This window comes from Channa argus, chromosome 16 (assembly GCF_033026475.1).
Source record: "Channa argus isolate prfri chromosome 16, Channa argus male v1.0, whole genome shotgun sequence".
Taxonomy (NCBI): domain Eukaryota; kingdom Metazoa; phylum Chordata; class Actinopteri; order Anabantiformes; family Channidae; genus Channa; species Channa argus.
Genome location: NC_090212.1, coordinates 19,622,112 through 19,648,703, shown reverse-complemented (window position 1 = coordinate 19,648,703; position 26,592 = coordinate 19,622,112). Strand labels below are relative to the sequence as shown.

Sequence of the window (26,592 nt, the reverse complement as noted above, 5' to 3'; positions counted from 1 at the left end):
AGTCATTTGACTTAATGATGCACAGTGGCTGAGTTCATTCCTGCTCCCAGAGGAGGAACCACGTGGCTGAGCTCGCATGGAGCCTGTAGCTCTGGCGCCTCCCTCAGGACAAACCACCAGCCTGAAAGTGATGACTGTGAAGCTGTGGAACTTTAACGTTTTAATCTTATTGTCAGACAGAAGAGACCCAAAAAAAAAAAAAAAAAAACAGCTCCTCCTGTTCGCGCAGAGCCACCACCTCGTCTCCTGTCGCTCTGTCAGTCCGCATGTTTGTGGGCCGGGTCCTGAGACTCCGGGGGAGGGTCTGCGTCTCCTCCACTAACCCGGCAACTGGCTTTGTGCCTTCAGCGCCGTCCTGTAGGCTCAAACACGTGTGCGCGTTCCGTCAGTGTGCGGCTAACATGGCAGAGGAAGCGAAGAAGCTGGCCGCCTACGCCGCGGTGGACAACCACGTCCAGGTACAGTGGACTGTCCACGGTGTCCCTGTCAGCTAACGTGTCCACAGCCTGCTAGCTCGTTTTTATTTGCACCGGCTCAGTTCATTTCCAGCAGTTTGTCCGGTTAGCTAGCAGAGTTAGCCGAAGTACAAACAGACAGAAGAGGACATGTAATGTTAGCCTAGCGTGCTAATTGTCCCCGTTATCTAACCTGCATGGGTCATGAGTGATTTAGCTCAGTGGTATTCGTGCTTGTCCCGGTGTGGCGGGCTAACTTTATGCGCCTTTAACCCTACGTAACAGCATGTGCTAGCTGCTAGCAAGCGTGACAAACAGATAGGGATGCGCTCACATGCCACGCGCCCTTTAAACGGAACATTACGGCAGAGCGTAACGTTACATGGATAATAATAAAGTCTTAGTTTGTGCTCTACTGGTTCGTGAACGTGGACACCGTCGCATATCTGCTCCACGTTCATGTCACATGTCAGAAAAAACAAGTGTGGCTTTGTTGAGTCTAGCTGCTCAATGCTTTTACGGAAATTAACTAACTTATTGTTCCGCCACCAAAAGTCAGCGTAACGTGTTAAAGATCATCAGCACACGAGCTGGTTCTCGTCCCACTAGTTTATACCAATGTATAAATCAATACGTCCAGCTGTTAAGTTTCATACACACTTTCCTTTTAAAAGGCATAAATGGATGTTGTTTTTTTTTTCTTTTTACCCGGTTACAGTAAAATGCAGGTTTTCACGTTTAGGTGTAGATGTGAAATGTTGCATGGGTTTGAGTTCTTTTCCGTCTCTGGTAGAACAACCAGGTGATTGGAGTCGGCAGCGGATCAACTATTGTCTATTCTGTAGACAGACTGGGTGAGTGAGGCAACTTTAACCCTGGCTTTCATATCGTCGCCACAAGCAGCCTGGTTTGAGTGTTTAGCCTTTGCAAAAAAAAAATGCCTTCACGTCTGCTGTTTGTTCCAGCGGAGAGAGTGCGTCAGGAGAATCTCAACATTGTGTGCGTGCCCACCTCCTTCCAGGTTAGTTTATGCGCCATTACATTCCCACTTAGAGACTAACCCGACCACCCTGGTCGCTTAGTTTTCTGTACAAAGCACATAAGGCAAGACTGCACCGTTGTGGCTTTGAATGCAATTTATTGCATCACACTGTGTCAGCTTCTAAGCAAGAAGCTGACACAGTTCAGTCAGAGCGACTTGCAGGAGGCAAAGTACAAATTCCTGTGTATCACGAAGAAAATAACAGCACACAGTTGGATTGCTTTTCCTTGGCTTTGTGTCTTGCTTTGCATCACATCATCTCCTGTTCTTTCCCCTCCTCTGCCCACAGGCTCGTCAGCTGATCCTGCAGCACGGCCTCACGCTGTCGGATCTGGACAGGCACCCAGAAGTATGACGAGCTTGTTACAAATGACACTGGGAGCCGTGGAAATGAGATGGGGCCACAATATGTTGGCTCTCAAACCCAGTCGGCTTGAATTGGAGCCCTGTTGAAATGATGTCTGTGCATTTGGTGGCGCTGAGTGTCGCAATTTCCAAATGTACAGGAGGCTTTTACTGCAGCTTGTGTAACTAGTTGTTGTCTTTCATCCTCAGTTGGATGTAGCAATCGACGGAGCAGATGAAGTGGATTCTGACCTGACACTGATAAAAGGTGGAGGGTGAGTACGGTGGAATGCAGATAGCAGGACTTCAGCTGTGTATCGTTTGACTTCCGCCTCACACCGTCGCTCTCTCTGTGTCACAGTGGCTGTCTGACTCAGGAGAAGGTTGTTGCTGGCTGCGCTAAACATTTTGTCGTCATTGCCGACTACAGGTTAGCATTTGCTTGCTCGCCCTGGAGAAGAAGAGTACAAATACTTTCAAAAGTGTAAAAACCTTTAATTTTTTTAACATTAGTTATTCACCTTTCATTAGCTGGCTGAGAGGCTCCTCATAGGTGTTTTTAGCTTTTTCATAACCAGCTTGAACCAAAAAATGTTATTTTTAATTAACAAAAGGATTAAAGGTGTGTGTGTTAAGCTTAAGTGTGCCCCCCGGGCTTGGTAAAAGTTGCCCCTGGCTACAACACAGCTGGAACATGACATGTTTTCACCTTTTCCCACATGAACCCATTCACTGTATAAGATCTTCTCAAACGGTGAACCCGAGGTTACTTCTCCTAAGGGATTTTTTTTGTTGTTGTTGTTGTTAAACCTTCACCCATCATAGGTTGATATGTTTGTTCAGATGTGGTTCTTCAGTTTATACTGCATCCAGTTTGTCCTGACTCCCTGTCTAACCGCTCAGGAAGGACTCCAAGGCTCTAGGCCAGCAGTGGAAGAAGGGGGTTCCCATTGAGGTGATTCCCATGGCGTATGTTCCTGTCTCCAGGCGTATAGCCAAGTGCTTTGGAGGGGAGGCCAGCTTACGGATGGCTGTCAGCAAAGCTGTGAGTGGAACATTGTCTGTTTGCAACATTTCCCTTATTTTGTCTTAATAGCAACTCTCATTTTTTAAGTAGCGATAATAAAACTAAAGTAAGCAGTAAAGGATAGAATGGGGAATTATCCGCTTAAATGCGAATGGAAATGTTCTTACATGTGAACTTAAAGGCATCCTCCTGCATTTCTGGCAGGGTCAGATAGTCGAGCTGTGCTTGTCTTGTGCACACGCTTGCCAACGCTTACGATGATATTATTCACATTTTTGCCAGTGGTTGCACATTTAGGGATCTACACTTTGCTGTGAGCTCCAGCAGAGATGGGGAAGGAGGAGCCAGCAAGCTAGTAAGCATGGATGAAGATGATGATGGATCTTTTTTCTAATTTTTTTAGTACCTAAAGTCATTGTGCTAATGAAACGGACGGAAATGTGTTGAACACATTCGGTACAGCTCAGAGTTACATTGTGAGCTGTGTTGGTGACAAATGCTGAATGTAAACAGAACTTTTGTTTCCGTAGAAGAAACCTTTACTGGTTGAAGGTGACGTGTATACAAAATTACACGTCACTGTATCTGCCTCATTAAGAGTCTGCAGAGTAGAACTTTGATGAATTACCCCCTACTCACCTGTTTTGAACGTCTCTTATCCACAAATGGACAAGAGTGTCTGTAATTTTGTCTCTCTTTAACTTTGGACTTTTGGTCCTGGAGACAAAGGTTTGTCTGCTTGTTGTTTACCCAGGATGCTGCTCACATGCTGTTACTGAATCAGCATTTGCCTCATAGTGGCACATAATCACACAATCATTAGTTACCGGTAAGTGAAACAATGTCCATCCCTTTAATAATGTTTAATGGACATTCAGCTTGTACGAATGGTCCATCAGAATTTTAAAAAAGGATCATGGGGTGTAGAAAAAGTGTATTTATACTTTATACGTTGAAGTTTTTCACATGGACCATTTGTAAACAGTACAATGTATAATTTTATTTAATTTTTTTTACCCTTTATGATTTTAAAATAAGGGTGTGCAGTAAGTGTTTTGGACTTAATTATACAGTAGGTCCATGTTTCTACATGCTTTTATAAAGAGGAACCCTTTCTAGAAGCTGTGTTACCCAGTTAAGGTAACGAATTGCATGTGTTAACATTCAGTTTCTAGATGTATTATAACACATTCCCACAATTATCCTGAACCACGTTGCCCTGAAAAAGTTCTGAAAGTGGAAACTGTAACTGACCTTTAAGGAGATAATTGGGAAACATTGTCGCCAACTACATTTCACCACACATTTTAGTTGTGTGAGAAGTTAATTAACATATTGCTGTTTGTTGCTAGCAGCCCTCTGGGTGTTAAATTAGCATCTAAACAAACCTCTAAATCATCTGAGCAACCGACCGAGATCTTAATGGTGTCTGGCTCACTCTTCAGGGTCCGGTGGTCACTGACAACAGCAACTTCATCCTGGACTGGAAATTTGACCAGGCTCAGAACTGGAAGGATGTCAACACAGCAATCAAGATGATTCCAGGTGAGGAGCAGAGAAATGACACCTTCTGAAAGCGGCAGCAGTAAAAGATCCTCTTGTTGCCATAAATCAGCAGAGACAACTCTGGGAAATGTTTTGTGTTGTGTATCTAAATAAAAGATGACCACTGGTAACCACCCTTCACAACTGGATTCAACGAATACTGCCGTCAAACAAAATGCTCAGTATGTCTTTACATTTCCTCTTCAGGTGTGGTAGAGACGGGGCTTTTCGTCGGCATGGCCGAACGGGCTTATTTTGGGATGGAGGACGGAAGCGTGCAGGTTCGGGATCCTCCCGTTAATTGAGGAGTCGGTCATAATCAGCGGTCCCCACTCTCATGCTTACGACCTCATTTCTTCCACAAGTGCCGTACTGATGATTTATCCCTGGTCTCGGACTGTGTTTGGACAGAGCTGCATCTCCTATAGGACTGGACAAAACGGTTGCAGGGACTTTTTCACCTGTTTCACCAAAACCAGATACAGATTTACTGGGCTTGTCTTATCCAGCAGGTGGTGGTTCTGTTTCTGTGAGTTTTAAAGTGCCTGATGGGTAAAACTCAAGTGCGACTGAATTATCTTTTTCTTTCTACTCGTTTTGTCTGTTTTATTGCTGTATTCAACTAGTCAAGTCAGCAATTCTGACTCTGTAATTAGCAGGTTTGACAGAATATCTGCAGGGCTGTGGTTCTCAGCCAGTGTGCTGAATTACTGCAGTGGTGCAACATCAAATCAATGTGTGCCTTGAGATTAAGTGTTAAATCCTCATAAACAAAATGAAATGCCATTAAAGTTACATTTACAAATCTCATAATTATCATCATTATCCATCAGACTATTGTGTGCTACGCTGCTGCAAAGCACAAAAGTCCACTACTCAAGTGAAAGCTCAAGACATAAGCATTCAGAAAGCTGTTTTTGATTTAATTAGATCACTGAAGGGGGAGGCATAATAAGCTGTTTGCTAAAACAAAGACGTTTTTTTTTTTTAATTCTTGAGAAATTAATTTCTCTAATTAATATGCTAATTTAAACAGCAAGAAGCTGCAAAAATTAATAAGATTGTTAACAATGTAGGGAGACCCTGTGGCTTTCTTTGATTTGTTTATTCTCTTGAGGTGCAAGACACTGTGACAATGCCCTGTCCCTCCCATAAAAGTTCCCGCACATGGGTGGGCTGATGTAAATGCACCAGTCTAAGGAAATAACAAAAAGTCATGTCCTGCTCTTGTTGCCACAGCTTCCACCACCTTACATGTTGAGTAATTTTGTGAAATTGTAGTGATACACTGTGATCACCTCAGCCAGAAAGTGAAACTTCGTAGTGTTAGTTGTTTTTGTGCCTGTAAGTCACTTGCATGACTTTTTTTAAAATAGGATTAAATTCCTCAAGACCTGCCTGGTCGCAGCAAGTCTTAAACGTTATTTTGAATACAGTTATGGAAGGTGAATGCAGTGATGATGAGCAGTTGTGCTATAAAAGCTACCCATTTATCAGTGAACTGACTTAAATCCCCTTGATGAGCCTTGGCGTTAGTTGGCACACGTGGCTCCAAGCCGCTCCTCCTAAGTACAGCTAATCTGATTCCAGTCTCATAAATCAAACAAACAAAGCTGGATTTTTATCAGCATCAGTGACCTGTAGACAAAGTAAACGTTAACTGTGTTGAACATGATTTTAGAGGTTGTGCACCAGCATTTCTTTCACTGTTTTCTTTGCCCAGATGACTGTGTGATTATGATGTAGCTGTGAAGGTCACTAGATTCTGTGTTAACCAATACAGGACCAAAATGATACTATGTCTCCTTGTTTTATTTCTGAGTATTCAGTGCAAATTTAATAGTGGTCGTTTTGTCAATATCCTGTTGTGGTGGAGAAAGCTAGGTTCCAAATGATCTGTGGATGGAGGTGACGAACGCTACGTTGGGGTTCAGTGCCTTGTTCGAGGACACTTCAACATGGGACCAGGGGATCGAACCAACAACTGCGAAATTGGTGGACAACCGCTCTACCTTCCTGCGCCACAGTCGCCCAAAACTTATGTCTGAGCAGAAAAGACAGGATTTTTCTAATGGTCTATTTTTAAACAAACTGCTCAACACTCATTACTAAATGAAAATATTTGCTGGCTTCATTATTATCCAATAGTGAACTGAGTATCTTAGATTTTTCATTTTCTGGTCCAGCAAAAAATGTATTATATTCCAACCTGTGCTCTGGAAAACTGCCTCTTTTCTCTTTTTATAGACCTTGTCCTTAACCAAAGACAAAACAAAAGGGAAGGATGTGAGTTGCGTTCAACCAAAGATTGTATTATTTAGTCTAAGGTTATTTAAGTTCATAAGCAGAATTGGTGGGAAGAGAGTGTTTCAAACCAAAGATGGATTAAATGTTTGATGGTGCCTTTCTCTTTTATAGCCACATAGGGGCGCTAGAGATGCAAAGTGTTGGATTATGCTGCCATGTGTTCGCGCTCAGCATATTTGGTGCAAAATGACATTTGCATCGATAACATACGCCGCACACGTTGGGAAACTCTGTACCTTTACACATACTTTATGTGATATGTTTAAAGTAATTTTACCATCTAAAGTGACTGAAAGGTACGTGGCTGGCAGGCAGTTTGATGGTAATCTTCTCTTGTTATGAGGAAACAACTTGTTTCTAAAGTAGACCACAAATAATACGTCACCGTCATTCCGGACTGTTTATCCGAAAGTGAAAAGCCAACTCGTGATCAGGAACAGGAACTGTACCGTCTACACTCCCATAGCCACGTTGATGCTTTCATGTCGACTGTCCTGACAACTACTCTCGAATGACAGCAGAAGCAGCGAATGAACTTGCTACATTTAGTGAGCTAGGGCAACAGTCGACCAATGACGTTTAGCGGAATTGTCCCTTCTATTGGACGCACGACGACGCCATCCCACCAATCACACACCCGCCACAGGAGGAGCCATCGGGGATGTTTTTACGTCACCTTTTGCGCTCGTTGTGTGGCAGTCATCAGTGCGCGTGCGTCATTTTGACCGACAGCGGACTAACCAATGAAGTGCACTGTTTGTGGGGGCTGGGCCCGTCTGCGTCCGCCCTCCTGAGTGACATATGTTTAATGCAATCGCATTTTGCTTAGTATGCGAATATGCGTGAGTGACGTCAAGTGGTCCAATGAGAGACGGCAAAATATTTTTTTACGGAACGTAAGGATTTGACTGTCCAATTCTAGTGTAGCAACAAGGTGGGATTTAGCGTTTCCAAGGCAAGTCTGAGTGAAGTATAAAGGGAATAACATGGTGTCCCAGTGGCTGTTTATGTTTACTTAAAGAACTGATCTGAAGGGGCGTTTTGGAACACGGTGCGGAGCTTTCTTTGCGGCCAACCAGCTTTTTGTACTTTACCTTTTTATGTTAAGATTTACAAGGCCATAGTGGCATGTAAATCTCATATTTCACTAATGTGCCAGTCTTACAAATGGAAAGGGGGCTTCACTTTGGAAACGTGAGCATTTCCCTGGTGCTCCTGCTGTTGCTGAAAGCTCTCATCGGATTCGGGACTTCGGAAGCTCAGGGCTCCGCCATTGGAAGGGAGCCGCAGTCCGCCGCCCGAGGAGCAGGTTCAACCTCGAAGGAAGATGGTGCAAGAGTCATGGAGCGGGGCTTGGAGAACGTAGGCGCCCCGGTCATTGGAGCAGACGTGACCGTGGAGGACGACGAGAACGGGCCAGCGGGGGACGCTGAGGAGACATCTGGAGGAAGTAACGGAAACGTCCGAGCAACAAGGTAGCGTTACACGACGGCTTTGGCGACTACTAGACACCCATTATCGGACACTGCTTGGCATGCGTTATTGTTCAGCACACGAATCACCCAGTCTCTAAAAAGAGCACTAAAAATAAAATCGTGGAAAAGCTAAATTACATTTTAGTCGCTGGTTAACTAGCTGGTCCCGTCCGACAATGGGAGCAGAGCTCGGATTGGAGTTTGGGTGGAAGTTGAGTGAAAAGCAACGTTAGTCGTAACAAAAAGTTTTTGGTTTGTTTGCATAACGTAACGAGTCCTAAAACCGTGGGGACACAAATTGTTTTCTGTGGAAAAGCCTACGACCAGAGTTTGTGGTTCGACAAGTCTGGCGGCGGCTCTAACGCTAGTTTCCGTTGGGGAAACTGTTACTTGCTTGTCACTTTTGCTTTCTTTCAAGTTGCGTTGCTGCTACATGTGCAGTAACCAACGGGAAACAGTTTAGCTCATTTCCACACATCTGAGAGCAGTTTAAACGCCGCACATGCACAAGTGGTTTGAGCTGATGGGGAGTGTGGGGAGCAGCTTTGTCCTGAGAGTTTCGCTTTGCACTGTTGGAGTTCAAATGCTGCCTTCCATCTGTTGTGAAACCGTCCCGATCACTGGACACCAGAGATACCGTCATCTAATCTCCTATCGGCAGGTAGACTACGGCTGAGCAGAGAAATGTAAAGTGGAAATAAAGTAGGAGTCACCTTAGTAAAGTAGGAGTAAAGCGATTTGGCTGTGACAAAGCACAGAGATAAAGGTCTCACACAAGAACAAGGGCTGGACTTCAGATGCTGGGATGCTTCTAAGTGCTAGTTGGTGAGATTGTTTCACTGTATCCTATTGTAGCATGAGAGCATTTGTCATGTATACAAAGTGAAGGCAGGTGTCTCGAAGGAAAAGCAAAACTTTCGCACCCGCATGACAAATCAAATACAGCAAGCGCTGTTTACATTTGTGACTAAGTGTCATACAAAGAGGATGCTCCCATGTTGAGAAAATCCTCAGGAACTCCACTGTCCAAAGTTATGGCTTCTTAGAGACGGGCTTACTGAACCCTCTTGGACCAGCTGCTGCTGCTGCTGCTGCTGCCCAAAGTGAGATACAGTACTTGGCGCAGTGGGTAGGGCATTGATTTTTGTCTTCCTTGGTAAACAGTGGGTTTGACGCCCACCTTAGGTGTTTGGCGCAGCGTGTTCGTTAGGATGTTCCTTCTCTCTGACACTGTATGTTATTTTAATTATACACACCTTTCTTGAGTCATTTTTATTTCATTGCCTTTCTTTGTTGGAGCCCATCAGATCCATTCCTGAATTATTCCGTGTGTAGTGTTATAAACACACTGTCTGCTTTTCGAGACGGAGTTCGATCGAAGTCAGTCATAAAGTGTAAAACATTGCAGTCCAGCCTTTTGAAGACCTCGGGTGCTTTTTACTTTTAATACTGCAACCTGCTGTTACTGTACTTGGTGGTAAAATGCAGCACGTTTCCCACTTGCTGTCAACCCCTTTAATCTTGAGGCTCACTTTAAAGCTTCCTGGCAACCCCTGAAGCATCATGTTTTGGTTCTTCTTATTGGGAATGTCGTTCAAACCCAGCGTTTGTCACAACATGGAGCCAGTGAGCTCACTGTGCAGTCAGCCCCCACGGCATTCAACTCGAGGAATAGGTGCCGTTAGTTGTCTTAGTCTGCTTGTTGTTTTGTTTAAGCTGGAGAAAAAAGTTCTTGCATAATTCATGTAAGAACAAACTCTGATTTTTTTGTGATGGACAACGAAAGGCTTGCAGTTTACCGGCGTGAAAGTGGCAGTGACAATCCAGCACATTGTGACGGACTTAAAGATGCACAGGGGCGTTTAGCTCCTGCCTGTCGTCTGCAGTATAGAATCACGTGGAAATCAAAAGTTATTAGCAAAGCAGTTTGCTCTAATATAGGCAAACTATTCCCCGACAGGCACCTCAGCTGCTGCGGGGAATCTCCTGAGCGTTCGTCCCGCTGCAGGTAACAACCCACCACTTTATGTGCCTGTGTTCATGCATATTCATATATCGGTGTGGGTCTGTCTCTCATGATCTGTCTTCCACCACATATTGGCTTTGGGTGAACTTATAAACATTTTATCCAGAATGTAATTAATATAATAGATTAGTAGACATATCATTAAAAGCTTAAAAGTCTCTTTCAGTACGTCACATTAAACTATTCTAGAAATAATGAGCTGACAAAAGTTCACTTGGCACCCGTATATATTTTTAAATTACCCAAGTAATAACATTGGACTTTTTAGCCGACGCGAGGCAGCTCTTAAGTCAACAAGATGAAGAATTAACGAAGTAGCTTGTGAGACACGGCACCAAATGAACAGGTGAATTATTATTTCATCACCTGTCTGTATAACAACGACAACAAAGAAAATATGACACAGACTCACAGACAGAGATAAGAAAATAATGAACTTGAGCAAGGTTTTCGGTTTCTGAGACCCCGTCTATCTCTGTCTCTCCCTTTACATTTATTCTCTTTCTATCATTCTTGAATTAACGCTCTGTCTTTCATCTTACACTTGTTCCTTCCCTTGTGCTCTGCCTTACCTTCACACATACACGCTGCCTTTTAATGTCACCCCTTGAGTATATACTCTACTCCACGCTCTGTTTCCAACCATCTGTCGGAGAGTAGATGTTAAACTTTAGAAACCTCACAAGCAACGAACCACAGTTTAGAACTGTTGAAATGAAATGGCCACATTAAACAAAAACGCATATTAAACAATCAGCAACCATTCAGTTACTTTTGAGCAACTTATTAGTATCACCTCCGCAGCTTTCCACAAAGCAGCGCTGTAAACAACATTCCTATTATGGTATAACACCCACAGTGAACAGATAAGAGGTAACACTACTATGAAAAAATGTGAAACAGTAGTTGTCATATGGTTGTCCAGCGAAGAAAACACATCTCCCACTTCTTACTGCAACCTTTATCTGCAGCTACTGCTGTCAAACAGCAAAGTACCTATGAAGCAAAGTGCCACCCTGTGACAGCAATATGCAAACACACCCTTGATCATTTTGGCTTGAGAAACAAGTTTTCAGACGTGTGAATAAAGTCATTCTTTTTGAATACAGGAACATCGCCTTCATGACAGAAAACACACAACCACTCACTTTTGCAGGATTCCTTCAGCTTGTGACCTGATCTGCTGTCATGTCAACTGATATAGCTGTCAGCTCACCTTCAGCGAAGGCATCTATGATACGCAATGAATTTAGTGTTTACATTTAGACACAAATATTTGTGCGTATATGTTTGAACTCTTTTTTTTTTTGTGTGCGGTTGTAAATTGCGCATGTGACGGCGCCGCCACATTTGATGCCTCTGCCAGCGAGTGCTCCGTTGGGGCCTCCGGTGCCGTAGGGATCACTTGAAGGTGAGAGGACGGTAGCTTAGTTTGAACCTGCTCCCCCCACCACCATCCACCCCCACCCCCACTCTTTGTAACCCCCCCACCCCCACCCCCAAACCACCCTCAGGGCCATGTAGCAGCAACAGCTCTTCTGGGCCTCTGTGTTTGCCGGCTGGCTCCCACCAGCCTACTGCTTAGCAACAGCCAATCAGCCAAGCTGGGTGACTTGTCGGCCAATTGCTATGGAGAGATGGCCTAGTGCTCAGAATTTAAGTTGGCCGCATAGGTCCGGCCATAGTCGGGTAAAGGAGGAGGAGAATGTGTTTCCTTTAAGGAGGGAGAGTTGGTTTCCTTGTTTGTTTTTCTTTTTTTCTTTTTTTATCACTCTTACTTTGTCTCACTGATCTGTAACCAGGGAAACGTTGTGGGTTTTATTAATAGAAACCGTCCCCAAAATAACAGGTCAAGATGAAGTTGACTGAACTCTCCCTGGGATGGTTTAATTGAGCACTTAAAACCTAGTTGCTTGCAGTCGGTCCATATATAGTAAATGTTTTGCATTCAAGAGGTCTAAAGGTAAAACTCCAGGGTCACTTCAAACAAGCTTACATAATCTGTTTTAACCTGCTTTATGCTCCATTTGTCCCTCGTGTACACAAATATTTTACGTAAAAACAAAGAAGTTATTATTGTGGAGAATTGATCAAACTCAATACCTAAATTAGGATTTTGTGATGACTTTCTCTGTGCTTGATGAACCCTGTATGGGTTATGGCAGAGGTTGCGACTCATTTATCAAGATGTTTTCAGGTTGTTTCATAACCTGGGTATTGGCAGAAATAGTTGCTATAGCCACAGTATCCCGGAATGTGATTATCAGTAGCTGTGAATTTATTAGGTCAGTGGCTATTTTGGTACGTCAGGAGCACCCATCCTGCAGCACTGCAGTATGGGTGGGGCAGAGGCATAAAGGTGGGATGTTCTGAGAGAGGGAAGGGAGCTTGAAAACAAGGAGTTGGCTGGTAGCTCGTAGGACCATGCTGTCTTGTTTTCACTCTCGATGGCTCCTCACTGCTTAGCAACAACGAATCGGATTCTCAGATCAGCACGACGGCCCATCCAATCAGGCAGCAGGAGTGTGGCGCCATAGAGTTTGGATTTTACCACGTGTTGGATGATGCTGGTTGGAGAAGGGAGCGAACTAATGCGGGAGGAGAGAGAGGGTCCTAGTACTGCTTTTAAATAGTTTGTGTTTTTTCTGCTGCTACATTAAACTACGCCCATTGCTCTGTGCTGCGGTGGTCTGCTGCAGTGACCCTGATGCATCAGCTTTAAAGTGGATGGCACGTCACACATCTGTCACAGAGAACAGTTTCATAAACCTTCTCAGCATATTAGGCTGTGCTAAATTGCTGGTGTTGTGGCACATTATTGTCCTGTCAACAACCAGCATGACACCCTCCAGGTGTTTTTCTTTTCCTATTTATTCATTTATTTTAACTTTGACATTTATTCTCGTCTCACTGTATTGTTAAGTGATTATTTATGGGAGGGGAGCTTAATCATGTTTGCCAAAAACAATTGTGGTTGTATGTCGTACAAACTGCCTATAGTCCTTTCATTTTTTCGATACCATGCTTTAAGTTGTGCCATGACCACATTTGATGGCATCGTTTCTCCGTAAGTGCACAGTTCGAAGGAATGCTGGTGCAGCTGGTGGTGCTGGGTGCGGCCGACACAGAGCCGCATCCATAACTTTCTCCCCACGTGCTCCCCACACTCTCATATTTTTGTTCTGCCTCTCGTCGGCTGCGCGGCAGCTGCGCGGCAGCAGAACTCCACACTCCAGCGTGCACACAGGCTGCTCGCTGTTGCATGGTTACAGGCAGCTCTGCTCCGCCGTTGGCTCGGAAGCTCCAGAGCTGCCCACCCATTGGCTACGCAAGAAGGAAAACAGTGCTTCCATTGGCTGCTAGGAAGTGGCAAACTGTGGTGATTGGTCCAGCTCCTCGGGTCCTGCTCCTTGGAGACTCGGCCTGTGTAAACATCCTGGTTGTTTCTTTCAATGGAGTGTGTTTACCAGCAACTCAGTTTTGCCGGTGTGTGCAGACTGAGGCTGAGCGTCTCTGAGGAATAGAGAGTCTGGTGAGAGCGAGGCTAATTGGCTCCCTGCTCCGCCATATGCTTTGTGATTGAAGAAGCACTCGGCACTGTTATGACACTTTGACAACATTACATGGAAGGACGCTAACAACCCTCAGTCTGTTGGCAGCCTCACTACTCTCCCTCTTCCTCCGTCTTCGTTTTCCATTCCAACGTCTTCTTCAGCGTCTCTCTGCCGCCTGCATCTGTCATAGTCTGCAGCGGCAGCAGCCCCACAGGCTACATGTTATCCCTTTGGTGACGAGCAGAGCATCAGTGTCTAGGGGCTCAGACATGGAAAATAAATTGCCTTGAGTGCTAAATGATACAGTAGGGCTGTTTGTTTTCCTCGAGTTGTTTTTACTGTTAGATTTGGTACAATATTTGTAGATTCTACCCTTCTCTGCTGCCTGTGCTCTCCATTACCATCACAATACCTACGTTGTAGATTTAATTGCCCCCTCCCATCCTCACCCCGCTCTACGGTCTTCTTCTTCTTTTTTTTTTATCTGGAGTACAAAGAGTCCAAACGTCTTTGATCTCAGTCTCTGAATTAAAAGCTTCTGTCTCTTACTCGCCTTCTTCCCATCACTGAAGTTGAACTCAATTCTCAGTGACTTCTTCCTCACTTCTACATTCACAACAGGACGTGGAGGGGGCGGGGTACACCAAGTGAAGGCCGCCAAAGCTTCCACCCTCTAAGAGAGCCGACTGCTTAGCAACAACCAATCAGCCTAATATTTTTGGCAGGGTCTCGCAGCCAATCGAGAGGGTGTGAGCGGGCTTTGGAGCTCTGCTTTTATTGGTGGCTGACAGGAAAAACAATGTTTTTCTTAGCACGCTACACTTTAGTGCTAGTGGCAAGGCTGATAATGCTAAGAGCAGATTTGGGGAGATAATCTTGGATGGGATGGGGCTGAAAGACACATGGCTCATTACTGTTAAGTGATCCTATTTGCATTTTGATGCAAACTTCCAGCTCCAGTTGAGCTGAACAACTTAGTGGTCCTGAGCAGCCAGTGTGACTCCCTGGGAATGTGTCGGTGATTACAGGGAAACATAAGACTTACCTTCCTCAAATTGATTTGCTCCCTCCGAAACAATCAATTTCTTAGTTGTCCTAATTCCTTTTTATCCCTCAACATGCTCCTTCCCTTTCGTGACTAAAGAGTGTTCCATTTGGTAAGTCAACAAGGAATTATTGCTTGTCAATAGCAATTCACCTGCTAAGATTAAATGATGGATAGTGCAGTTGGTGGGCATATTAAATACACTCAGTTTAGTTGACACCTGCCATGGTGTAAATAGATAAAGATGATGGACGGTGGAAAGGTCATGTTTTCCGTGTTTCCTTAGTTTTTTTTTTTTTGGTGTGAGCTGGGAAAGTGAACAAGTGTAACACTGTCTCTTCCCTCAGCAACTGCTGTCTAGTTGCCCTCAAGGGAGTCATTTAAAGCCCCATATGCCCCAGTGCCTGATGGGGGAAGCTGCCCGAGTCCCAGCTGTGGGGATGCACAGCAGTGGCTGCTCAGAGACCGCATGTATGCTTAGCACACCCTTGCTGGTTAAATAAAGCTAAAAGCCCAGTTGACAGCATCTTCTCTAGACAGATACAAATCAATAGTCAGGATGTGGCCCCTGCCAGAGCCCGGGACATGATTGACAAGCAATGCGGCAGAAGCTTTAGGAGTTTCCAGTAGGGTGGGGCTGGGCATCTCAATTCGTTCAAGTCTGATAGACTGTTTTTAGCCTGGCGTTACTAGATGAGAGCGAGAAAAACTGTTAACAAAATCTCGCTGTGCGGGCACATAAAGGGGAATAGCACTCATTTGGACAATTTGTACTTTTCCACTGATGGAGAAAAACCTTTCGCTAAGTAAACAAATTGCCAGAACGACAGAATTGGTTAGAAGAAAAGCAGGACTGTGAAAAATTCATCACTCCAATAATTTAAAAACCTTTTCTCAGAGGGAAAAGCACACCGGGGCTACGAGAAATCCCTCGTCCATTTATCATCTTAGGGATAACTTTCACCCCCTGCATCTTATTTTAGATGCTCGCTGTGTCTCTGCCAGGAGTGAGTATTAACGAAACATCCATTACTATACATTAGTATTACAATATTTTCTTTGTGTTTTAAAATCCAAAAGCAAAAAAAATCTGTCCTATCATTGCGCTGGCTGGCGATAAGGGTTTCACCTTTTTTTCACAGACTCGTGAAAAAGAAATGATATTGAGGTAACTGGTTGGTGGTGATCGTGGGCCTGTGTTGGATCTAATCAGCACTGTCTATCTTTGCCAACACATCATTCTAGTTTTATGGCAATAACAGTTTGAACACTGACCTTGTAACAGTCTCATACCCCCTGTACATCATCATCATGTTATTTCCACACCTGATGTGCGACTAACTTTTACGTCTTTCTTTAAACAAAGATAAACTGCTTTCGGCTTGACCCTTCAGGGGTCGCCACAGCGGAACAGGATTCGGCATGTGTTTTTACGCCTGATGCCCTTCCTGCTGCAAACCTTCCCATTTTTATCCGGGCTCCGGACCGGCATCAGGATCACCCATGGTGGCTGGGTGGGGCCACAGCTGGTGGGTCGGGATTCGAATATGCGGCCCTCTTCCCGAGCTAATGCTCTACCACTGATCCACCAGCCCCCCCTATTATATGCCTTCTTTAAACAAACACGACATTTTCTATATTTGTTGAAATTGCCTGCATCGGTCCCTGGAAGTTTGTTCATGCTCTGAGGGACTAAAACTGACAGAAGTAAAATGAAAGTGGCTACGTCTGGGATCTCCGATGAGCCCCTTCTTTAAACTACATGCCACCCACCAGAACAGACGGGAGCAGGTTTGTCATGGGACAGGTGTGCTGTAGGCTGTAGTTGAAGGTCACCCTGACTCTTAAAAAAGGAACAGACTATAGAGGGGAAGAAAACATCTGCACCACTCAACTACAAGCCCCTAATGGGAAAAGTGTCAAATAATAACACTGATGTCACCTTATTTTTTTATTGCTAAGAAACATTGCTGCCATTATCTTTTTTGTTACCAGTATTTAAAGCTGTCCTGAAATCCTACTGAACCTTTTGTGTTCTATCCACAGGTCTCTTGTGATCATAAGCACACTGGATGGGAGAATCTCAGCTCTAGACCCTCACAACCAGGGCAGGAAGCAGTGGGACCTAGATGTGAGCTCTGGGTGTCTAGTGTCCTCCAGCCTCAGCAAACCTGAGGTAGATCAACGCCATAGTTTTTGTCTGCATTGTGTATTGTTGTTTTCGTTGTGGTTGTTACTATTGCTATCATCATGAACCAGCAAACATATGGGCGACAAGTCTAACAATTCTAACAAATAAGTGGTCTTGGCTAAATCTTAACATATGAACTGAGGATTATTCAAACAAAGTGTGACAGGACCAACCCAATGAATGTAAGGGGTCAACCACAGCCAATTAGGTGGGTTAAACAGACACTCTTCATCTGGTTAATACAATCAGTAGATGGAAAAAGTCTATTTCCATGGCTTTGGCATGTCAGTGGTAGGTTAAGCATCTGATCTTGTCTACATTTGTGCCTCAAAACAAGCACTGTCCCCCAAGACTTTTTGTCTGTAGAGAGACAGTAATTGAACTCAGTGCACTTTGAACAATAAACCAAGGGTTGTTGCTGCTTCCATTTCATGTACACATATACACAATGCACAGCAGACATACCGTACTCCCCCACATAAATCTGAGAGTAGCTGTTTCGCCTGGAGGATTAGCCTCTTTGTTGACTGTAGTGGTTTACACACACACAGGCGCAGCAAGACCCTCATCTGTACATGTATACAGAAGCTTATACCGCCCACACCGACATGCTGAAAGTGAAGTGTAGCCCAGAGCGAGACCAGAGCGCTGCTCTCCGAGATACGTGCTATAGATGCGCTCATGGTTTACTTTGATGTGGACTCGCACTGTGTGAGAGTTTTGCCTCAGGGAAAAAGCCTCTGATACTAACAAGGGTCTGGGTGGCTGCTGAGATCAGTTTAATGTTCGTCTGCTCGTGCTGGTAAGGAGTGAATGAGTATAACAACCTCTCTCACCCTGTCATTTCAATGTATTTTCACTTCGTTAGTCCTCATAGCAATAAAACAAATTATAATTTAGGACTTCAGTATGTTTTCACAGGTAGTGGTTTTTTCCATCAGAAGAAGAAAAGGGTATTAGAATGTATATGACCATTACAATAAAACACAAAACCAGCAGATTTGTTTGATTCTCCACAATTTAAAATCTAGCCACTCCAGAGTTGCTCACCACAGAAGTGTCTCACAGAAGTGTCAGAACCTTCCAAATTAGTATGTGAAGTGGTTCTCAAGTAGCGAAGTGCCATTCAGGCTAAAAAGTGTGTTTATGTGTTCATCCCAGCTGAACACAAAAAGCAGCCGAGTTCACTGAAACCTACAATTAGAAGGAGGGAGCTAATCGTGTAAGTGTGGGTTTGGATTAAAAAGGCAAAAATAAATCAAACTTGGTTTTCCCTGGCATGACAGAAAAGCAGAATCCACAAACTTTTTTTTTCCTTTTTTTTTTTTCGAGGGTCCTCAGAGGTTACGATGTGAAAACCCCCTTCAGCTTGCTTGAAGCCCTCATAGTTTATACAGTGGAGACAACATGGGAGCAGCTGAACGTCTCCACTGGCTGCACCTGAATGTAAATTTGACCTTGAGCATGATCTCTTGTAGGTGAGGAATAGCGGGGCGCAAACATATAGTCATTATTTATTTATTATTCAATTCAGTGTATTGATTACATGGTATTCTGTGGGCTGATTGTCTTAATCATTATAAATCACTTTTAAAACTCAAAAACTAGGCAATTTTTTTATTAGTTCACAGAAACCTTAAGTTTTCCTGCAGTGTTTCTATGACTTGACTTTCTCTATACAAAAGTTAATTGTGACACAGAGTTAGTTTGCATAGACACATTGAATACATACATATACTATACTTAATACCTCGATCACCCTACTGTAATAGGCCTTTAAATATTTCTTACTATTAAATAAGCTGAAAATAACAAATCAGTAGTACCTTTTGATATTCTTGAAATATCAGCAAATATCAGAAGTCAACATTTGCTTTTAATCTGCTCTGTCAGTTATCTTTGTAGAATTATGACAAGTGAAAATGTCCGATACAGGAAAAATGGAAGTAAGTGATTGAAGTGATAAAAATACACTAATGCAGTACAGAAACCATTTCTGAATAGTCTCTTCAAGGACATTACATTGTTTCCTTCACACTTACATCAGTTTAGCGTGTGAGACTTCACATTTGTGACATCTGTCATTCTCTTCTCTGCTCTTCATTGTGACGGAGGATGCTTGTTCTGTGTGTGGTGTTGTTGTTGTTGTTGTTTTGGGGGTTTTCATTTTTTACCCGTTGGCTTTCATTTGGCTGACAGAGCAGAACACGGAAAGAAGCCTGACAGCTCTGAACCCAGTGGCTTTGCTGTGACGTCACTCATTATTACCCCTGGAGTGTGTAGTTGTCTCTGTGTGTTTTTTGTGCTCATGTACTTTATCTAATTTTAAATGCAGCCTTCCCCTCTCCACCCTCAGTAACCTGGGATGCCTGTCTGCTGTGTGTGTGTGTGTGTGTGTGTGTGTGTGTGTGTGTGTGTGTGTACACATAACAACAGTTTCATTGGTGCTTGCTGGGTTCCTGAGACACCAGTCTGCTCAGTGATTAGAGGCTAGGGGGTGTCTGCCACCCTTCCATTGGCTGTCCTCGACATGCTGGGGAGGAAGCATCCAGTCACCTGCTGCATCCTGTGGTTTTGTGCATGAGAGAGAGAGAAAGAGAGAGAGGGAGAGAGAGAGAGATTTCTTTTTAAGTGAAATGAGGGACAGCAGAGCCACAAACAGCATTGTCTGCAGAAAAAGTCATCACTTCAAAAAGCCAGGAGTCACTCCAGGGCTGTTTGGAGAGCAGTGGGTGGTGTGTGTGTGTTGTCGCTTCAAGATGGAGGGAGTCCGAGCCAATGTGGACTGACTCATTCTGGACAGGATGGGTGGAGGCATGAAGAAGAGGGGGGGTGGTTGAGTGATTAGGGAGGTGAGGTAATGCCTTAGATCAGAGATGATGTCATCAATAATAAACACTTCTCACATGCGCACTTGCATACCTCTGCTGGCATTCGGCGTGAATGAACGAACGAGAGAATTTGATTGATCGCTACACAATGGCTAACGATGGCTCACCTCTTGAAGACTAATGTGACAAGTAATGATTCTTATAGAGCGGCAAAGGAAATGAAAAAGAACAGACGGGCTCTATTTTTGGCAGCAAGTCACTTGTTTTTTTGGCTGCTCTGATTTTAATTTAGATTTGTGTGTGTGTGTGTGTGTGTGTGTGTGTGTGTGTGTGTGTGTGTGTGTGTGTGTGTGTTTGTCTCTCTCTCTCTCTCTCTCTCTCTCTATTTCGCGGTCTACCGCTTTTAAGTGGAGCAGTAGCCTTGTGGGCCAACAGTGGCTGGGTGAGAGCTGACACTGTTTGACAAGATCACTGGAGCATCAGCAGCAACACACATGCGCAGCCATTCACATACACTGCCACAAGACTGTGAACGCCTCCTCCACCCCAGTCCCTCTGAACCCCTCGCTGCTGCGCCGCCACCAACACCCCATTTCCCAAGAGTGGAATGCAGGGACATAATTAGAACCATCAAATACTCATTTGGATAAATGCTTTCCGAATAAAACGGTCCAAAAGTAATTTATAAAATGACAACAAAACTTTTTTACCCATACAGATATACTAATAACAATGAATCAATAATCACCACATACACAGGATGCTCCTTGCAAAATCTCAAATTAGGTGAATGGCCCCGGTCTAAATGTTATAGTTAATATTTATGTACACGTTGCAAAAAAGTAAGACGGGAATGAGAAATAGCAAACTTAATTGGCCTGTGACATTCAAAGCAAAGCAAAGACATAAGAGAAGCATTATTATTGTCTGAAAGTTAAAAATGCAAAAGCAGGTTTGTTTGTTTGTTTAGTTGGTTTTTGTTGTTGTTTTGTTTTTTTCTAGTTTTGAAACAAACCTATCAAAAAAGGAATCCTGAAAAAGAGCTTTTTTTTTTTTTTTTTTTTAGTTTTTCACAGAGAACAGAGACGACAAAGCAAAAATGTAGTGAGGATGGGCCATTGATCATATACTGATACACTGCTCATCAAAGGATACTTTTAGTTTGCTTTGATCGGGGAGGTTGGGTCGTCTTCGTCTTCTTCTTTTCCTTTGGGCTGTTCCCTTCCAGGAGTCGCCACAGCGAATCATGTGCCTCCATCTAACTCTGTCCTCTGCATCCTCTTCATTCACACCAACTAACTTCATGTCCTCCCTCACTACATCCATAAATGTCCTCTTTGCTCTTCCTCTAGACCTCCTGCCTGGCAGCTCCAACCTCAGCATCCTTCTACTAATATATTCACAGTTTCTCCTCTGAACATGTCCAAACCACCTCAATCTGGCCTCTTTGACTTTATCTCCAAAACATCTAACATGAGCTGTCCCTCTGATGTCCTCATTCCTGATCCTGTCCATCCTCGTCACTCCCAAAGAGAACCTCAATATCTTAAGCTCTGCTACCTCCAGCTCTGCCTCCTGTCTTTTCTTCAGTGCCACTATCTCTAAGCCAAACAACATCTCTGGTCTCACCACCGTCTTAAACATCTTTCCTTTCATTCTTGCTGATACTCTTTTATCACACAACACACCTGACACTTTTCTCCACCCGTTCCAACCTGCCTGCACTTGTCTCTTCACCTCTTTTCCACACTCTCCGTTACTCTGAACCGTTGACCCTAAGTACTTAAAGTCCTGCACCTTCTTCACCTCTGCTCCCTGTGACCTCACCATTCCACCAGGGTCCCTCTCATTGACACACATGTATTCTGTCTCACTGCGGCTAAGCTTCATTCCTCTGTTTTCCAGAGCAGACCTCCATCTCTCTAGATTTTCCTCCACCTGCTCCCTGCTCTCGCTACAAATCACAATGTCATCTGCAAACATCATAGTCCATGGAGATTCCTGTCTAACCTCATCTGTCAGCCTGTCCATCACCAGAGCAAACAAGAAGGGGCTCAGAGCCGATCCTTGATGCAGACCCACCTCCACCTTGAACTCCTCTGTCACACCTACAGCACCTCACCACTGTCTTACAGCTCTCATACATGTCCTGCACCACTCTAACATACTTCTCTGCCACTCCAGACGTCCTCATACAATACCACAGCTCTGCAACCTGTCATACGCTTTTTCTAAATCTACGAAGACACAATGCAACTCCCTCTGACCTTCTCTGTACTTCTGCATCTGTTGGACTCATTCTAGGCATGAAACCATATTGCTGCTCACAAATTTTCACCTCTGCCCTTAGCCGAGCTTCCACTACTCTTTCCAACCTAGCATACAAGTCCTCATATGCTCTTTGTTTGGCCTTTGCCACGTCTGCAAATTGGACAGTAGCCAAATTTCCACCACCACCCTCTGTAGGTCAACAGCACTGGTGGCAGTCGTTGTTAACCCAGGCACCAACCGATCCGGTGTGGAAGTCAACTTCTAAATCTTACTCCTCTTTCTTTTAACTGTTTCTAATTTCTAAACGTTGGTACTTTTCCTGAAATTTTCATTGAGACTGATTGTTTTATGATCCAGGAGCTATCAACATGTGTCAGAATCATCTCTCATGGCACTAAAGCCTCCATGAGTTTGTTGAAACTATGCTGTGCTGGGATATAATGATTTGAACTGCAAAATTGTTAATTATTCAGCAGACATTCATGCCAGATTTTTAAAGAGCTGATGTGATGGTACTGATAAAGAAACAAGGGGAGGGAGTTTTAATAGTTTGGCTGCAGAGCACTACTTGAATTTCATTTGTAATAAAGCAACCTCACTGTTGTCATCTTTCAAATTTGATGTTTTTTGAGCTGTCAATTTACTGAGTGTATATACTAACATTGACACTGTCACCTGGCGTGAACTGAGTTAATTTTTGGTATTTAGGAGAAAATAGACAACTGATGTCTGTTCCACTCTTTACTAATGTAGAATTTTGTAGTGCAGCATGATCTGTTATGTCGGAACGTGGACGACATGGGCAAGAAGAGTATCTTAAGGAAGGGATCCAAGCCAAGTGGTGTTAAAACTCTGGCTTGGATCAGAGATGTGGATTAAGGCATCAGGAGCAGGATGACTCATCCACAGCTCTGGGAAGTTCTTCTCCGCTGTAAACCTCTCTGCACCCCCACAGGCATACCCGCATGGTGTGATGTGATGGTCAGATTGTTAACCCCTCCTTCCTATTGCTAAATTTATCTCCATCTTGTCACAAAGCCACCCCCCTCCCTCTAGAAAGATGACATCACCTCTGCTCTTGGCGCCGCTTTCTAGTAAATCATTCTGCCACACACTTCTCCCTCCTGGCAGTTCATTAAATCCACCATAAGGCTTGTCTGATAGCAGCCTGATAGGATTTCTAAATCAAAAATGACTGACAGGTCACAGGTTTGACCCCATAAGCAACTGATGTATCTGTTTTGGTGATTGTCATCATCATGAGGTGGTCCAAAACTAATATTGACTGAAGTGCTTAAAGAAGACAATTGTCCTTACACCCCCCCATGAGCTAAAGATGTGAAGGTTAAGTCAGGATTAGGGTCAGGATTTTACAATGATGTCATCCTTGCTGCCCCCCTACAGTGAGCACCTAATAGTAGACTCGCACAGTATCCACAGTTGATGCTTTTACAAAGATCCAGGTTAATTACTTGCACTCTTAGTTGTGTAACGGTGGAATGATTCCAAGTGTGCGGGGGCTAAAGCTGCTGCTGAGTGGGCGGGTGTGTGTCGGCCAGTGTTGTCTGCGTGGGTGAGTGTTTTGGTGTTTGAACAATTGTTTGAGCTGAGAAGGACACCGATGCACTCGTGTTATGGAAAGCGAGACACTTTCCTCAGCAATGGCAACAGTCTTTGTTGCTGAGAGGAGCCCGGTTGTGACACAGAACCACTCACTTGTAGGCTAATGGACATAATTCATTCCCCCTTTTATGCTGGCATATGTGCCTTGTTTTCATAGTTTGACAGGAAAAGACGGACAACCCATAACAAAACCAACCTGATTTATTCTGCAGGTGTTTGGCAATAAGATGGTCATCCCCTCACTGGATGGTGCCTTGTTCCAGTGGAACAGGGACAGAGAGACTATGGAAGCCGTGCCTTTTAGTGTAGAGTCCCTGCTGGAGTCATCATACCGCATCGGGGAGGACACAGTCCTGGTTGGGGGCAAATCCCTCACTACCTATGGCCTGGGGGCCTACAGTGGGAAGGTCAGTGAAACAGTTTCGGTTAAAATGTAACAGTGTGCTAATACATTCAATTATTGAAGTTATATTTCTGTTTTCCCCCGAGAGTGAATTATATTAATCATACCAAGCATTTCAGAAATAAGCCATCAGCCTGTGCTAACTACACTAATACACCGGAATAAGTCTTCTTTTTAATCCCCCCCCCCGTTGTTTGCCTCAGCTTCGGTACATCTGCTCTGCGGTGGGCTGCAGTCACTGGGGCGATGAGGATATGGAGACGGAGGACGTGCTCCTGCTGCAGAGGACTCAGAAGACTGTGCGAGCCATCAGGCCTCGATCAGGGATGGAGAAGTGAGTTTGTAATTCAGTCAGTCAAATCTGTCATCGTCAGTCAGCCAGAGGTTCAACCTAATGCATGAGGATGATACTGTATCTTGTGTGGTATTTCAGAAAGGTCCTGGCCACCTGATTGAAGCCACTCAGTTGTTAGCATTAATGCCTGATTTTTACCTGGCTTTACCACATTGTTTAGAATTTCATCAGAAGAATATCGTTAACCTTCACCCGAGTAACTTCTTACATCATGGAATATCTCTTTTTATACAAGGTGGAACTTCAGTGTTGGAAACTTTGAGTTGAAGCTTGTTCCAGAGGCGCAGTCCGGATTTAACTTCCTGGAGGCAGAAATGGCGACTGGAGACACCTGGAAGGACAGTCAGTGGGTCATCGCAGATGAAACAAAAGAGGGGGAACACACAGAAAACAAGCAAAACCAGAATATTGACCTTGTAATTAAAGTGTCAGTTCCTGATTGGAAGGTCATGGCCTTTAGCACTGAGCCTGATGGACAGCTGGTCTGGGAGCATCAGGTGGGATGTTGTAAACTTAAATAATCTAATTTAGTGTTTACTCTGGCTATGTTGAGTTGCCGTGACCCTCATTCTCTTTATCTATAAAGTAAATCACTTCATTCTGTATCTTTTGTGTAGTTCTGCACACCCATTGCCAGCGCCTGGCTGGTGGGTGGGGGTAAAGTCACACCGATCAGCCTCTTCGACGACACCACCTACAGCAACCAGTCAGAAACGGACGAGCAGGATGACGATGAGGATCCGGAGAAGGCCAAAGAAGCTGCGGAGTCCAGTGTGTACTTGGGTAAATGAACACACAAGCACACAAAACACCCAGAGTGTGTCCACATGAATGATTTGTACCTCTGTCATCCACCTTACGCAGTTGCGTATGAAGAACCAAATGAAATGAACGATGGCTTTGTTCTTTTTTTTCAGGAATGTTTCAGGGCCAGCTCTACTTGCAGTCCTCAGTGACGATCAGTGAGAAGTTCCCCTCCAAAGCTATTGGATCAAAGAAGGATATAATTCCACTACCTACAGTCAAATGGAAGCCTTTAATCCGTAGGTCCACGCCACCTTTGTCATCCAAGTCATTTGGAGCCTGTCATACTGTGATACTCTTAGATTATTTGCCTTTAATCCCTCGTTCAAGAACTTATTCATCTTGTCCTTGACACAGATTCCCCATCGCGGACACCTGCATTGGTCGGCTCTGATGAATTTGACAAGTGTCTGAACAATGACAAGTTTTCGCATGATGAATACAGCAACGGAGCCCTGTCCATCCTTCAGTATCCTTACGGTAAGAGCATAATGCTGCCATTAAAGACACACATACATGTGCACTGTACATAGGCACCTCGAGTGATAGGATGCAGTTTAAAAACTTCACGAAATCGTTTTTTCTCTGCTTTTCGATAGACAATGGTTACTACTTCCCCTATAGCAAGCGTTACCGGGAGAAACGAGACAGTGCTGTGAGCCTGATAAAGGGAAATGGCGTGGGGGCCGACAGTCGAAGGAGAAAGGACCCTGTACTGCTGCTGCCTTGGTGGAAGGAGATTCTTGGCACCATCGTCTTCTGCATTGCTGCCACCACGTACATCGTCCGCAAGTTCTTCCACCCTTCTGCCCCAGTGGCCTATGTTAGGGTAAGACCAGAGTATCAGCAGCCGCTGATGACGGTTAAAGGTTAATTTTATCCTAAAATAATCCTCAGAGACTAAAATTACCCCTGGTCATTGGCTGTGTTTGTCACTTTATCTGGTTCCTCTGTGCCATAGACCTCTTTCCAAAACTAAGCAATAACACATCGACCAGACACACTGCTCCAGTGTCTCCTATGTTCCTTCATTCCAAAAGGCTTGGTTGAGAAATTGTTAAATATTACCTGAAATGCTCAGAATTATAATAATCCCTCTGGAGATCTTGATTTGACTTTTCACAGTTAGTCTGCTATATTGCTAAGGAATCTGAAACCAAGTGATGTGAACACAGTGATGCTAATTTCCCTGCTGAAGATGAAACGGTGGTATTGAAATCCGGCATCCGACCCAAGTTAGCAGTTATCACATTTATGCTTTCATCACAATAATCAAACAAACTTTGCTGTGAG

The 26,592-nt window shown here is 44.1% G+C and overlaps 2 protein-coding genes across 2 annotated transcripts in view; both read left to right on the top strand.

Annotated features, from left to right (window-relative positions):
- The first annotated feature begins 225 nt into the window (after nt 1–225).
- Nucleotides 226–5,787, top strand: rpia (ribose 5-phosphate isomerase A (ribose 5-phosphate epimerase)). Its single transcript, XM_067479196.1, has 9 exons — nt 226–458; nt 1,249–1,309; nt 1,421–1,476; nt 1,787–1,846; nt 2,053–2,117; nt 2,204–2,272; nt 2,746–2,887; nt 4,315–4,414; nt 4,622–5,787. Exons 1-9 carry the CDS (start codon nt 267–269, stop codon nt 4,717–4,719), a joined length of 843 nt encoding a protein of 280 aa, XP_067335297.1. The 5' UTR covers nt 226–266; the 3' UTR covers nt 4,720–5,787.
- A 1,864-nt stretch (nt 5,788–7,651) lies between these two features.
- Nucleotides 7,652–26,592, top strand: part of eif2ak3 (eukaryotic translation initiation factor 2-alpha kinase 3) — a 29,094-nt gene continuing 10,153 nt past the window's right edge. The window contains exons 1-9 of the mRNA XM_067479828.1: nt 7,652–8,196; nt 16,868–16,997; nt 23,950–24,144; nt 24,344–24,474; nt 24,731–24,992; nt 25,113–25,278; nt 25,413–25,538; nt 25,657–25,779; nt 25,899–26,128. Coding sequence (XP_067335929.1) covers nt 7,889–8,196; nt 16,868–16,997; nt 23,950–24,144; nt 24,344–24,474; nt 24,731–24,992; nt 25,113–25,278; nt 25,413–25,538; nt 25,657–25,779; nt 25,899–26,128 — 1,671 coding nt within the window. The 5' untranslated portion in view covers nt 7,652–7,888. The remainder of the gene's footprint in view (nt 8,197–16,867; nt 16,998–23,949; nt 24,145–24,343; nt 24,475–24,730; nt 24,993–25,112; nt 25,279–25,412; nt 25,539–25,656; nt 25,780–25,898; nt 26,129–26,592) is intronic.

What these genes read in the sequence shown, in the direction of transcription:
- rpia (XM_067479196.1), top strand. Translation starts at nt 267, where the DNA reads ATGTTTGTGGGCCGGGTCCTGAGACTCCGGGGGAGGGTCTGCGTCTCC. An exon ending in CTATTCTGTAGACAGACTGG is followed by an intron (nt 1,310 to 1,420) that starts GTGAGTGAGGCA and finishes TGTTTGTTCCAG; the next exon opens with CGGAGAGAGTGCGTCAGGAG. An exon ending in AGCAATCAAGATGATTCCAG is followed by an intron (nt 4,415 to 4,621) that starts GTGAGGAGCAGA and finishes TTTCCTCTTCAG; the next exon opens with GTGTGGTAGAGACGGGGCTT.